Source organism: Trichechus manatus, unplaced genomic scaffold, assembly GCF_000243295.1.
Source record: "Trichechus manatus latirostris isolate Lorelei unplaced genomic scaffold, TriManLat1.0 scaffold00215, whole genome shotgun sequence".
Taxonomy (NCBI): Eukaryota; Metazoa; Chordata; class Mammalia; order Sirenia; family Trichechidae; genus Trichechus; species Trichechus manatus.
In genome coordinates, this window is record NW_004444151.1 from 2,500,390 (window position 1) to 2,516,558 (window position 16,169).

At 39.3% G+C, this 16,169-nt stretch overlaps 1 protein-coding gene across 1 annotated transcript in view; it reads right to left on the reverse strand.

Annotated features, from left to right (window-relative positions):
- The window catches only part of LOC101361563 (PKHD1, fibrocystin/polyductin), a 413,510-nt gene that overhangs the window by 137,214 nt on the left and 260,127 nt on the right, over nt 1-16,169 (reverse strand). Inside the window, exon 36 of the mRNA XM_023742674.1 lies at nt 13,057-13,303. Coding sequence (XP_023598442.1) covers nt 13,057-13,303 — 247 coding nt within the window. The remainder of the gene's footprint in view (nt 1-13,056; nt 13,304-16,169) is intronic.

Here is a 16,169-nt window from a genome sequence, read left to right on the forward strand (position 1 = left end):
TCACTATGAGTTGGAATCCATTCGATAGGAACTAGTTTTTTTATGGGAACAATTACTGAGATCTAGGGCATGCCATGTCTAGGTTCTCAGAAGCCTAGGTCCCATTACCCAGCAGGAACAGCTTCAGCAGACCTTCTAGAATAAAGAGGTGATCTGGCTCCCCTCCTTTGGGCTTGCACAATGCCCAGTGTTTACTTTTATTACAGCAGCTCATTGTTGTTGATTTGGTTCTTCAAAAAACACAGATCGTAAGATCCTTGAGTTAGAGGTATGTTTTCCCTCCTCTTAGGTATCCTCCACCCTGGCACACACAGCATACTCAAGTAATACGTATTGTATGATTGAAAAATGCATGGATGACTGGAGGAGTCTCCGAGATTATGGCCCTGAGTTGCTCTTCACACCTTGAATTGAAATATCCCCTGAAGTCACCTTTAAACTAAATAACAGTTTAGTCCAAAGAGTAAAGATTGTCACCCATGAGTATTGTGTTGATCAAAGGGTCAACAGCTATTTTAAAGCAGAGATGAGAAGGTTGCGGGTTAGGGAGATTAAATAAATGGAAGTGAGACAACTAGAAGAGAAATAATGTGAATGTTGATGCGATGTGAAGAATATAACCAATATCATTGATCATTATGTCTTGAAACTGTGGAATGGGAGTGGGTTTTGCTGTATACATTTTCACCAACAATAAAATTTTAAAAAAAAATGCATGGATGAGAACATCCAAAAGCAGCCAGTGTCATTTTCCTAATTAATATAAAAGATTTCTAGAAGAACTTATTTTTACCAAATGAAAAAACTGAGGCAGAGTATGAAGAAAGAAACAAGTAAATGTCACAAGGTAGAACTAGAAATTTATAGTCCAAGATCCTTCAACATAGCCCCGCCCTAAAAGTGATTTTTAAGACCTCACTAGAACATAAACAAATCTAACCACATGCTAAAAGAAAGTCAAACTGGACCTAAAAAACAAAGCAAAAGTCAAAAAAAAAAAAAGAAAAATCAATACACCTTATGACTGTTCTTCCCCTTTGGTTTAGTTTTCATGAGACTCTTTAACTGTGGCATTTTGCTGCAGGCAGACAATTAAATTCTCAAAGTAAAGGGAAATGAGAGGAATGAGGATGTTGGGTTTTCAGAGTGAGGTGTGGCATGAATCTATCCAAAGCCAATTTATAATCCAGTGGCATATTATAAAAAGAAACCTTTTTTTTTTTTTTAGTGTTAAACATTTGGGTTCTGGAGTCAAGTGAGTGTCAATTAGAAATCTAAGCCTGCACGCGCTGAGTATGTGAATTTGGGCAAATTACTGACCCTCTTTAACCTTCAGTTTCCTTTGTTTTTAAAATAGAGGTGGCACATGCCACAACATGGATGAACCTTGGAAACGTCACACCAACAGAATAAGTCAGTCGCAAAAGGACAAATAATGTATGAACTCACTTACATGAAATAAGCAAATACAGAGATAGTGGTTACCAGGGCTAGGGGGTGGGGAAGGGGAGTTTTTGTTTGGAAGGCACTGAGTTTATGTTAACGGTATTGGATTGATTTGGGAAAAGATAGCAAGAATGGTTGCACATCTTGAAAAATCTAATCCATGTCACTGAATTGTACATGTAGAAATTGTTGAGTTGGCGTATGTTTTGTTATATGTATTTGCCTCGAAGACAGGGCTAGTGATCTAGTTCTGAAAGAGCACAGCCTCGAAAACCCTATGAAGCAGTTCTACTCTGCACACAGGTTGTCATGAGTCAGAATCAACTCAGTGGTAACTAACGGTAACAACCCACCACCAAGACTATCCATATCCACCTACTGCTCATTTAATGATGAACCTTAGATGAGCCAGATTTGTCACCCTGGACTATTTCTATTTATTCAGGGTATTTGATCATCTACAAACACACTCCAGCCTTTCACGGTACAGAGCATTGGCCCTGGCAATGTAGCACTTGATTCACGTTTCTTGCAATATTAAATGTGTTAATTTCATTCCTTAATTAATGAAATGCAAGGGGTGAAAAATACTTGGGATGTCTGAGAATTAAACACTCTTTCCCCAAATCTCCCTATTCAGCACTAGATAAACCTTGATAAATCTTAAAAAAAAAAGATTATGTTTTACTCTCTTTGGGTTTGGAATATCTAGTTTTTGTTTTGTTTTCCACATTTCTATCAGGATTTAAACCAGAACTAATGGACAATCCTTAACTCATATTCTTAGAATCAAAACGGGCATGAAGGTTCTAAATCTACATCTGTCTTAGTTTGCTAGTGCTACTGGAACACAAGTACCACAAGTGGGTAACTTTGAAGAACAGAAATTTACTTTCTCACTGTTTTGGAGGCTAAAAGTCTAAATCAGGTCTGGGCCATATTGATTCCTTCTTTGTCCATAGCCCAGTGTTGCTCGATTCCTTGGCTTATAGAGGTCCTCACATGGAATCTGGCTTCCCTAGTATGAGCTTGCTTCTGTGTCTAATCTGCTCTTTTTACTAAGAAGTGATTACATTTAGGACACACCGTAGACTAATACGGTCTCATAAGCATAACAAAGAAAACCCTATTCCCAAACAGGATTACATCCACAGGTTTAAGGGTTAGGATTTCAACACATATTTTGGGGGGACACAATTCAATCCATAACACCATCCATTCCAAAAATTGCCTCCATGATATTTCTTTCAGTTCCCTCTAAATTTCATCCAGCAATGGGAAGTTTGGAGCCCTGGTTGTGCAGTGGTTAAAGTACTCAGCTACTAACCAAAAGGTCTGCAGTTCGAATCCACCAGCTGCTCCTTGGAAACCCTATAGGGCAGTTGCTATGAGTCGAAATCGACTTGACGGCAACAGGTTTGGTTTTGGTTTTTATGGGGAGTTCACCACACCAAATAAAAGATCATTCCACTTATGGGATTTTTTTTTTTTTTAATTTACTTCACGTGAAGGTTTACAGAACAAATAGTTTCTCATTAAACTGTAGTACACATATTGTTTTATGACGTTGGTTAATAACCCCACGACATGTCAACCCTCTCCCTTCTCGACCTTTTTGGGATTTATTTTTAAATATTTAATCTTTAGAGAGGTTTTAGAAAGTCTTTTTTTTTCCTCTATATTTTCTAGCCATTTGTCCTCAGTCTTCATGGTTCTCTCTTCTCCTTATTGAAATCATGAGTTCAAAGTTCCAGATCATCCAACACAAATTGTCCCAGCTAATACATTTAAAGAATAAAGAAAACTCATACTTTTCTATCCTAGTCAAATGTTCTCAATTAAACTACCTTTACAAGTAGTTGGTTTTTTGCTTTATTTTTGTTTTTGGTTTTGTTTTTATTTTTAACTGTATACCAAAAGAAAAATTTTATTTGGTCAACTCACCCATCTGTTCACATTGAACTCCTCCTGCCTTAAACCAAAACCCATTGCTGTTGAGTTGGTTCTGACTCATAGCAACCTCCTGCCTTACCATCCTTTACTTTGTCATTCTTTTCTTAGATATTATAGATAGTATCTTGACAATTAAGAAAATAGTACCTGAATATGTTATAATACAATCAATTGAGGAGGTATTTCCAGAAATGTTTGAATTCTAGCTGTGTGTCCTCGAGAGTCCCCCTGGTCACCTTCACTAGACTTAATCTTACTTCTCAAACTTCCATCAGCACCACATTGATAAATCAGTTTTAGGATGTTATTTTTCCTCGATGAGTCTAGTTTCTATAGACTGCCTTTTCAATTTTGGAAGACACAGTTTTCCCAACCATTTCCCCAGTTTCTGAAGGCCCTTATAAATATGACACCCTCTTCAAATACTTTCAAACCACTATTAGCCTTGTTAAGGCTCTATTTATCTTTGGCACCTTCACACCATTTTTTGGATGTCCTTCTCCTTCCAATCGGCTTCCAGTAACGTGATGCTAACCCCTTGGTCAATGAGAGACCCGCCATAGCACATTGTGATCCTGAATTGTCCTTTCCTTTTCCCCATTTACATCACCCATTCTCTTAGAGCCTTGATCCTGTCAAACATCCCCATCCATCTCAACCAAGTTCACAGGCACTCATGTGCAGCAGCAACTTCCTGTAGTACAATGCAGGTAGGGAAGGAGGTTACCATATATACCTTTATACTAGCTGGTAGTGGAAAGGGTCATATGTTGCGTTCCAAAAAGCAAATCAAACTGTAAAAGAGCCATATCCCACTAGGCAAGATGCCTTGCATTGACCATCACCTGGGGTCAAAAATTTAAAGTCAAATCAGCTCCCATCCTTTTAGGCCAAATGCCAACAGTGACAGTGGTGGGCTCTTCTGAAAAGCACCCAAAGAACATAAAGAGTCGAAGAACACCAGGAAGAGAATTTACCAACCATAACTACTACAATGTTCGCTTGCCCTAAATAGCCACCAATTTCCCCGTGCCCTAAATAGCCACCAATCTCCCTCTCTTTACTGTTAATGAAGCAAAGGAGCACAAAAGTATTTCTAATTTGGAGGAGCCAAGGGAGTCTGCATGGGCCATTAGCAGCAGAGAGCTTCATTACTAGGGGAAGAAGTCTCTCCCTGAACTTCTCATGGCTTTATGTGCAAGAAATCAGGAGGCAACCAGTCCATTTTAAACGTTAACCCTTGCCTCTGCATTAGCAACAGCTCCCATATACAATAAAAAAGACAAAAGGACTACAAGCCTTGCGTGTGCTTTTTCTTTTCTAGGGGGATGCCTTTTTTTGTTATTTAAAAAAAAAAAAAAAGTTTCTTTTAAATTCAGGGACGATTTCCTTCAGAAATACATCACTATCGCTTGATAAAACTTCCCAGGCTAAGCACCAATTTATCATACACGTTGCATGAACGGTTATGTAATTTAGTGCCCATGTACTGCACAGAACTGTTGAATGTATTCTGCCCACAAAGGATTTGTCACACAATCAACAATACCAATGAGAACAAATATTAACTCCCTAGTTTGTGTTTACGATTAGCTTAATTTTCCTGAGGGTCCATGTCTCTATGTATTAAGACAAATACTGCATTGAGCTCTAAATGCTCTCAATTCAGAACAATTGTGAAATAAACTCTTATAATTACACACCCCCTAAGCGAGACGCACCAAAATAGCTAGCCTCAAATGGTATTGCAAGCATCTCCTGGAGAGTAGTGCTTGCTGCTGTTGCTCTCATCTTTTATGGCACAAAGAGGACAAAATCCAAAATTTTGAGCACAGCCAACAAATCTGTGCAGCATAGCTCTGCTTGATCATTCTTTAAAAAATACACTGGGTTCATTGCAGTCCTTGTCACAGGAACACTATCCACCTGTTGACCTGCCACAATTCAGTGATATTTTATGTGTATCATTAAGTTTTTTTTTCCATATACACCCTTACTGATTCAGAAACACTTAAATATTTCTCCGCTCAGGAATGCCTGAAAAAGATAAAAGAAACCATAATACTCAGTCTCTCCTCAAACTTTTAATAATCCTTAAACTCACAGACAAAATAGAACTGTGAGACAGATAGACAAGTCATAGACCTAATAATTCTTGTGTTTCTAGCAGGCACATCCCACATTCATCCCTCCATGAATTTGGAGATGTATATTTCTGTCTGCCTTTTTTCAGAGTTGGCTAAAGCAATAATTTATTATAGAGAAGCCGAAGAATTAACCTGGATCTCCTTAAAGGTAGTCTGTTTTCAGACTACTACAGTTTTTGCAACATATTTATCTGCTGTTATATTAGGACAACACTCCTTGTTCATTGTATCTTAATCCATGAAGAGAAACAATAGATGTGCATGAAATTACCAAAGATGATCCCTGATACGCCAGTGCATCCTTTCTGTTGATCGGCTGAGCCCAAATGGAATGACTGCCTCAAATATGAGAGTCCAGCACCTGTCAGTCAGTTTGTTGTACTGTGGTGGTTTGTGTATTGGTATGATACTGGAAGCTATGCCACTGGTATTTCAAATACCAGCAGGGTCATCTATGGTGGACATGTTTCAGCAGAGCTTTCAGATTAAGACAGACAAGGAAGAAAGGCCCGGCGACTTACTTCTGAAAATTAGCCAATGAATACCCTATAAATCACAACACAGTATTGCCCACTATAGTGCTGGAATATGAGTCCCCTAGTTTAAGCCACTCAAAATACACAGTGGCCTCAATAATGGACTCAAGCATACCAATGATTGTAAAGATGGTGCAGGACAGGGCAGTGTTTTGCTTTGTTGTACATGGGGTCACCATGAGTTGGAGTCAACTAACAACAACAATGCAACAACGCTATCAGTGGGGTTTTCAACCAGAAGGTAGACAACTACTTGTCAGGGATATTGAAAAACAATTTTGTATATCAGGTAGGGAGGTGAACCAAAAAAAAACCTGTCTTTAGTAGTCCTGTGGTAGAGGTGACTGACACCGGCCCCCAAGAACTTACTGTTAGCCCTTTTCCCCAGCTTGTGTTCAGTGACATTGTGTTGGTGGCTTTAACCACAGAAATAAATAAATGCTACAAATCAGGGTTTTTTATTCTGAAAAGCTAGCTGTTAAACATTTACCAGCATATCACTGTACCCCTTTATTATTCATGAAACTTATTAACCATATAGTATGGTTCAAGGTGTTCCTCAGTCTGGAGTCCATTATTGTTTTTAGATCTTTTTCTATTTTATTGCTGTAACTTCTGCTGCCAAGAGAGGATATTTCTTGGAATTTTCCTGTCTCACAGGGTTGTTTTGTTATTTTTTTCTTTACTTTGTTTTGTTTTTTTGAGTACTGAAAAGATACCATTAGTGATGCTATGCCTATTTATCCCTAGGAAGGAGAGTTGGGCAATTATTAAAGGAAAAGCTAGGCCAAAATTTCCATTTGAATTCTTCTTTACTTTCGCATTCACAGAGGCAGGGGGTGCCTCATACTTTGAACACTGACACATTAAGAGCAGTTACATAGGTAAAAACTGAACGCAAGCACTACAGGAGAGGATATTAAGCAAAATCTAAGAATCAAGGTGATCAACAAGAACATTAACCTTTTCTTTTCCAGGAGAAGCAGGAAGGAAGAAACAGAAGGTACTGGGTGGGGTACAATGAATCAAAGACTGCGTCCTGCATGACTCCAGATTTTCAGACAACCTGGAGGTTTCTCTGGAATAATTCCCATGTGATTACTGCGAATTATTCCTGGATTTTTCAAGAATTAGATTAAGCTATATTTGAATACACTTAATTTCCTTGCCAGGGATTTGTTTCCAGAAACATAATAATCTACAGTATTGGATTCAATTAATAGTATGCTTACATGTTGTTTTATAAATCACAAGGTAAAATAGAGACTTATGAAAGCCAACATTATTGAGCACTTACTATAAGCCAAGCAATGACCCTATGAGATAAATACCATTATTCCCATTTTACTGATGACAGAACTGAAACAAAAAGGGGTGAAGTAACTTGTCCAAAGAAACCCACCTAGGAAGTAGATGAGTTATGACTTATACCTACAAATCACAAATGATTCTTAATTACTGCTCTAATCTTCAGTCTTTGAAAAATAACTTCAAATACACACACGTTTCCTGACTTTATTTCATGCACATCCTATATAAACTCAGAAGGACTGGTTGGACAGTCTACAGCATCTAACTATTCTGATTTCCCCCACACTCCATCCAGTCAATCATTGAAAGATGATTCAAGGTCTGATTTATTGATGCCTGAATAAGTCTATTAGGACTGAAGGAGCTATAGAGTACCCTATTATAACACCAAGAAGTAATTCCCAGTTGGTAATCGTGAGGGTTGAGTTTTTGTTCTCCCCCATCACAATTCTGTGTGTTTAAAACACCAGGGCAAGAGAACAATTGGTAACTATAGGCAAATTGCTGATTGGGTTGAGAGCAGGGAGAGAGGAAGAATGAATCAGCTGTTAAAAGAAATCTGACAGCCCTAGGAAGACAAAAACCCAGAGCACATTATTAAAGGACATTCCAAAGCATTAGAGGTTCCTAGGAATTTTAGAAACTAAAACTTGGTATAGCATTTTAATTCTGGGTCTTCTGAAGAAAAGTTAAATGCCCTGGACTCCTCATGAATATGTCCTAAAAGAGAAGTAGACAATAATGACATTATAAGAAGATTTGGTGGCATCTATAATTTTTTATTTATATTCATTTATTCAACGGGAATTTTATTGACTGGCTATACACTCAATATGGCATTGGGCACCATAATATCAAAAAAATCCTATCATCATCCTGCTTACCATATACTAAGAAAGACGGAAAATTTATGAAGTTATGTAGGAGCTACGAGTATTGGTTAGAGCAAGTATAGAGAACTAGTACACAGCAGGGATACCAAAACCCGTAAGGAAGTGCAGGGAAGCTTGCCAGAGAAAATGACCTCTAGGCAAAGTTCATGGAAGCTGAACCTTATGAACTGAAGAGCAGGAAGCAGCTGAGTGTGGCTGAGGCATAGAGTACACAGAAGGGAGAATAGAGTGCTGAGAGATAATACTAGAATTATAAGCAAAGACCAGGTCAAGAAGGGGCCATGGGACATTAAGGATGTTGGACTTTCCTCTGGAGGCACTGGGGAGCCGTTAAAGCATTTCAAGCCAGGGAATGTATGGCAACACCAGTTCTGCATTTACAAAGTTCAAGGACTGGAATACAGTAGGGTGGCAAGCTAGCAGCTGTTGTGGTCATCCAGGTGAGAGATAACGGCAACCTGGACTAGACAGGGGGCAGTTGGGAAGAAGAGAAATAGACTCAGGAGGGATTTTTTTTAGAAGATAAGATCGACTGGACTTTGTAGGTGATTTATGTAGGAAATAAGGTAAAAAGAATTGATCAAGGATGACTGTATGGTCTCTGTTTGGATGACCTGCAGATGTACCTTAGTGGAATTCTGAACACACAGAGAGAAACAGGTCTGTGGAGAGAGACCATAAATTCCATTTTGGTAAGTTGAGTTTCAGGTTCCTGTTAAACACACTACTGGAAATACTGAGAGAATTGCTACTCAACAGAAATGTAATGCAAGCCATAAATGCAAGCCACATACCTAATTTTAAATTTTATAGTCCAAAAAAAACCTAACCTGTTGCTGTCAAGTCGACTCCACTCATAACGACCCTACAGAACAGAGTAGAACTGCCTCATAGGGTTTCCAAGGAGTGGCTGGTGGATTTGAACTGCTGACCTTTTGGTTAGCAGCCGAGCTCTTAACCACTGCACCAAGAAACAGGTAAAATTAAACCTAGTATATCCAGAATGTTATCATTTCAATGCAGTCAATATATAAATTATCGAGACATTTTACATTCTTTCCTTTGTACTAAGTCTTTGAAATACAGTGCATAATTTACACTTACTGCACATCTCTATTTGGACTAGGCACATTTCAAGTGCTCAATGGCCACATGTAGCTAGCAGCAACTGCACTGGAGAGTGTCAATCCCAGGGGCAGTTGGATATATGGCTCTGGATTCTAGATGAGAAGAAAAAAATCTGGAATCATCAGTGAATTGTAACTGAGGTTGTGGGGAAAAGATCACTTGGGAAGAGTATGCGTCTTGAGAAGAAAGTTAAGCTCCTCACAGAATCCTAAGAAATACCAGCATTTAAGGGACAGGAGAAGAGCTTACAAAGGAGACTTAGAAGGAGCTCACAAAAAATCTAATGGTAATATGATTTTTGTTTCATGTAATTGTCTCTATACAAAAGAAAGCATTTATTTAAATGCTGGGATTGATAAAACCAAGAGCTAGTCAAGCATCATCACTGTGGGAGCCCTGGAGAAAAATGGTCGCTGAACTGAGGTCCTGACTTCCACTGGTAGGGCTAACACCGCCTCTGCCTCATCAGGAAGAAAGAAGTTGGTAGAAACAGAAGCTGGAGAAGGAACGCAATCCAGAATACCTCCAGAAAGCACACTTTTAGCACTGGTGTGAGAGAGAACTATAGAAGCAGCACTCATGCAGATTACGCATGTTGTCACTTTAACAAAAAATAGATTCTGCCTTTTAGAAGATGAGAGGTTTTTCTTCATCCAGTATCAAATGTTATGACCAACTTCAAACGTGTATATACTTCTGTCAACCCAGCTGCTAGGATTGAGTCATCGCTGTTGTTAGCTGTCATTGAGTTGGCTCCTGACTCACAGCAACCCCATGCACAATGGGATCAGACTATTGTGACCCATAGGGTTTTCATTGGCTAGGTTTGAGAAGTAGATAACCAGGCCTTTCTTTCGAGTCCATGTTAGTCTGGAAGCTCCTCTAAAATCTGTTCAGTATAACAGCAACATGCAAGTCTCCATTGACGGATGGTGGCTGCACACGAGGTGCATTGGTCAGGAATCAAACCTGGAGGGTCCCCACATGGAAGGCAAGAATTCTACCATGGAACCACCAAAGCCCTCACAGAAACCTATAAAATAGGAAGTGCCACAAATTTGGGTGTCTGTCAGACTTAATTAAGACAGGGAGGGATAATAATAGTAGGTCTTCAATGTCAAACAAAGAACTTGTAGTGAAAAGGACCAGAGAGGGAACTACCAATGGAGAAATCATACTCCAAGGGTTGAATTTATGGCAGTTCTTTGCCCTGGGGCTGCCTTGTTTATGCAGCTATGTAAGGCCTCACTCTTTTGCCCCCTTGGGACCTCTTGCTGAGGGAAGGGGTAATCATTGAAAGTGAAGACAGCAGGGTGCTTGTATCATATCAGATCTCCATCAACATGCAACCCCAAAAGCTCATGACTGTGAGAGCTTTGTAAATCAATTCTTAGGGTGCTTGCCCCCAGGCAAATAGCACAACAAATTAATCCTTTTTCCGTGAAATGCAGTCAAGTTTGTATCTACGCCGAATTCAAATTGCTCATTAGCTCTGACATGTTCCTAATGAGGTTATAATGCCTTGGGACAAAGATCAAGTCACTGAGCACAAACAGCTCGGGAAGGACTTTAGAGCAGTGTGTCTCACACTTTAACACGAATCACCTGGGGATTCTGATTCAGTAGGTCTGGGGTAGGGCCTGAGGTTCCACATTTTTAACAAGCTCCCAGATGACGCTGATGCTGCTGGTCCATGGGCCAGACTTTGAATAGCAGGGCCTTAGTGATCATCTAATCAGACTGCCTTACCCTAGAGGTGAGGACACTAAAGCCAAGAGACTTGAGAGCATGCTGAGATTCCTTTCGGGCTGGATTTGGGGCACACAGGCATTTGTCCATAAACCTGTGGGTCAACCTGAAGACTCCTTAGGTCAACCTCCTTAGGTGGCCAACTGTCCTGGTTTTCCTGTGACTGAGGGGAGAGGTTTCCGGGAAGTAGGGTTTTCATGTTAAAAGCAGGACGAGTTGGTCACTCTACTAAAACCAAACCAGTTGCCACCGAGTTGATTCCAACTCATGGTGATCCCATGCACTCCATAGGGTTGTCATGGCTGTGACCTTTTGGAAGCAGATTGCCAGGCCTTTCTTCCAAGGCACTTCTGGGTGAGTTCAAACTGCCAACCTTTCAGTCACTCTACTAGGGTACCTTTTAAATCTGCTTAGAATATGGCATCAGGATTACTGTCTTATTGAAGTTGTCAATCCCTGAGTGCTAAGATCACTCAGCATCTGCCAAAGTAAGCACTCAAGAATCCTGTCCTGAAGCTCTCAAAGAACAGATGCTAAAGCAGGATCGCCTCTGCAGAACCTTCCAACACTATATTGCAAAGCACCTCTCCAAGAGACAGCCTACTAGTAAGTCTCAAAGTAATGCATAAAGAAGGAGTAGCAAGAAGGACACATGGAAATATCATACAAACCTATTATGTGCCTTTGAACTACGTGAGTCTATCTTATTTTCCTCATTTGTAAGAAGTATATAAGAAATAAACCCCAACTTTTATAAATCTCAAAACACTCATAGAAAACACCATTGGTAAAAATCACTAGCATAACAATAAAAATCAGGCGGCATCCCTGAAATTAAAGAAAAAGTCATGCTCTCTACACAATTAAAATTATTAGAAATAAAAACGTACTCCTCTATATTGTTATTGTACTCACTGGAATTGGGCCCATTAACATTAGTAGAAAAATAAACAGTCTAGAAACCAAAAGTGGAAAACTTTCAGTTTCTTCAAAGCTAGCAGCCTATTGCTAAGGCTTCCAATACAGAATATCAAGACTCCTATTCCATATGCATTGAAGATGCAGTCAGTGCAATCCTGACCACATTGACTCTCACACTCTGGAGTCCACCTGTTCAAACAAAGTGCCAATGCGGCCTGGTGGAATTGCTTGACTTAATATTCACGAAGTCAGGATACTTAAAACATAGGAGAAAATAAGAGTGGCTAAATATATACAATGCATTTGAAATAGGTAAAAGACAGAACCCTAGACACTCAGCAATCATTACCTGGAAATTAAAGAGGGCAGAAGCAATCCTAGTATGCATTATAAACAGCCCAGCTGCTGACTTAATGATAGTTTGAGTAGCATATCCAAGGAGTCCTTGCTTCAGTATTAATAGGAAATGTATTGTACGAATCCAATAGTTCATGAAATTAACAAGGAAAATGAACTGGAGTGAAGCAACTTTGCAAGTAATAGGAGGCAGCAGCAATTGCTTCCCTGGAGCACAATGAACACCTAAAAAGAGCTAGGGGAGCCTACATGTATATAAATGAGAATGGATGTTAATGGACTTTTTTAATAATACTTTTAATTTAAATATATTTCAAATCCTCTATCGGTTGCAAGTCTTTTCAAAAGGATGTTATTAGTTCAAAATGTCCACGAGAGGTCATGGTTCTGAGATGAAGTCCAGTGATACTGAAAGTTAGCTGCCATTTGACTCAGCCTAAAACTACCATCAACTCACGATTTGACAGCTGTCAAATTATTCCCTTATCACTTTTGTGCAACTAAATAGTTCAAACTGAGAATCAAGAAAACAATTTCCCTTCTACAAGCCTCAACAGCCAGAACGATATGTGCATGCTTATTGATGAGCTAAAAAGTATAGTTAATTGGACTTACAAGCCAATAGACATACGATGAAAGCGTACGTCTTCCCCACAGACACTGCCATGGACCGTCTGACTGAAGCTTGCATTGACCAAACAAGAAGCTGGAAGAGTTTCCATAGAAGCAAGAACGTGACTTCTATTTTTCCCAGACAGAGACCCATCCAAGTCTTCCAAAACTGCTGCATGAGGAAATGGAAATGCTACCAAGTTTGGAGAGTTTGGAAACTTTAACTGTTTGGCCTTCACAGTAAATCCACCTATAAATTGGAAGACAGAAAGACTATTAAATCACAAATGGCAACTAAGTTCTTTGGAGTGCTCTCAACATTTGAAATTGCATATTTGTATAGTTTTTAAAAATTTCACTTATTTATTCAAGAAAAACTTGTGAGTGTTTACTGTATGCAGGGTCTGTGGTAGGTGCTGGAGATACAGAGGTAAACAAGACCACATTGGCACTGCCTTCATGTTATCTGTATGTCTGTAGCCTGGGGCAGTGATCCTCAGCTGGGGAGTGTGGGGCGGTGGGGAGGTGTCTCCCAGGGGACTTTTGAAACTGTTCGGAGACATTTGTGGCTGACACAACTGGCAGTGGAGGGGGTGAGGTATGCTATTGACATCGAGAGGGTAGAGGTCAGGGATGCTGCTAAACATTCTACAATGTACAAGATAGCCCCACAACAAAAAAATTATCCGGACCTAAATATCAATATGAGGGTATGAAACTCTGTTCTAGTGGGATATAGAGACCCAGAACACTAATTTCCTAATTACTAAACACTAAAGGTAATACAAGGAGCCCAGGTGGCAGAACAGTTGAGCACTCAACTGCTAACCAAAAGGTTGGCCATTCGAACCCTTCAAGAGAAAGATCTGGCGATCTGCTTCCATAAAGATTATAGCCACGAAAACCTTATGGGGCAGTTCTACTATGTCACATGGGGTCACTATGAGTCGGAATCAACGCAACGGCATCCAACAACGACAAAGGTGCTATGGTTTAATCTTTCAATCTTTCTGCTCTGGAATTAGACACACCAGCACAACCTCTTATCATGAGCTTTATACTTTAGACATTTACCCTCAAAAGTGACTTTCAATAAATCATGTGGGCAAAGAGTAATAATAACACATTTTGTAAGTGTTAGCACTAGGGCTGTACTTCTTGGTAGTCTCTCCCTCACACCACCGCCCTGTGATTCATTGGGACTGCTAGTCCAGTTGCTTAGGAAGACACTATGGCAGGGTCTTCTGATTCATACACCCCTATCATTAAAAGAAAAATAATTGAGTACACATCTCCCAGGACATATAGTAGCAAACTGCTGTATTATATACACTATAAAACATATTTTTTTAAAATGAAAATAAAAAAGAATAAGAGGCTTCATATTATATAATTTCAATTATATGGCATTCTAGAAAAGGCAAAACTGTACAGACAGTAGACAGAAATCAGTGGTTTCCAGGGGCTGAAGAGGATTGGGGAGGGATGAATAGGTGGAGCACAGCAGATGTTTTAGGGCAGTGAAACTAGTTTGTATGATACCGTAATAGTGGATACATGACATTATGCATTTGTCAAAACTCAAAGAATTGTACAACACAAAGAGTGAACTCTAATGTAAATCCTGGACTTTAAGTTAATAATATACAGATATTGGTTCATAATTGTAAAAAATGTACCACACTAAAGCAAGATACTAATAATAGAGGAAACTGTGGGCAGGAGGAGAGGTAGTATTTGGGAAGTCCCTGTAATTTCTGCTCAATTTTTCAGTAAATCTAAAATTGCTCTAAAAATAAACTCTATTAATTTAAAAACATAAGATACAAATAAATTGAACCTCTAATGTTTTTGTTCTGTATCCCAACAAAATGCATGAGTGAATTTAGTCACAAATCCAAAATTTCACGATTCTACCTCTGGAAACTTCTGTAGGTCATCTAATAGCACAACCACTTGCAGCCCTACACTTTAGTTTACTGGACTTCTCTGCAATTCCCCAAGCAAAATTTGTTGTTTGGATTCTTCTTTCTTTCTATCTATCTATCTATCTATCTGTCTGTCTGTCTATCCATCTATCTATATTTCTATCTATCTATCATCTATCTATCTCTACTGTATGTGTGCATATGCTGTTCCTAATACCTAGAAATCTTACCCTGCCTCCTCCCCCTGGCAAACTTCTATTCACCTATCAAAACCCTGATGGAGAGTCACTTCTGTGAAATCTTACTTGACCCACTTCCTCAGTCCCTTCACCAACCTTGTTCTGTCTTCTAATCCTGCACTCATTACACTGTATTACAATGACTGTTTTAGACATTTCTTTTCATGCGTGCATTAAGAGCTCCTACAGGACAGGAACTATCTGTTTTTTTTCACCTTTCTGTCCCTAGTTCCTAGACAGAGCCTGGGATAGACAGTTTTTAACCATATGAAGGAGATGGTTCAGCCAAGGCCATCCAGTGAGAAGGGATTAGTGCTCATCAGTAGTGAGATTTTTTTCAGTGTTTATGAATGATATAAAACAGTGAAGAGATTAAAGAACTAAGGAATCATGGTTTGAAATGCTTGCCATAAGGCATTTTTTATTCCTATTATTATTTCCACAATCTTAAATCCAGATACCACTCAAATAAAAACAATCTTTGGCTCTGCCTACATAGAATAAGGAAAAAAAAAAAAAAAGCCAAGTGGAGACTTGCTGATTATTCATGTAATTAAAAAAACAAACAAACAGTTATCTAATTTGGTGATTCAAACCACAAGAGCATATTTACTTGAATTACTTGGTTTGGCTGTTTACAATGATCAGATCAACTAGATTGCTCTCTACCTCTGTTCACCTTGGACCATGAGTCCTCCAAGGTATTTCTCACCCCATCTGAGATATGTTTAACAAGTGAGCGTAGAATCTGTAGGGTTCTCTTTGTGCGTATAACAAGCCTTGGGCTGTTGCAAATTTTAAGTACCTGAACTCTGGCTCTTTCAGGAAAGGTTGCATCTGTGTTAGGATACATGCATGTGTCCATCCAATCCCATTCATTGATTTAATCAGTGAACTGCCCACTAGGCACAGGCTCTCTGCCAGGTACCAATGCTATGACCCTGAGCAA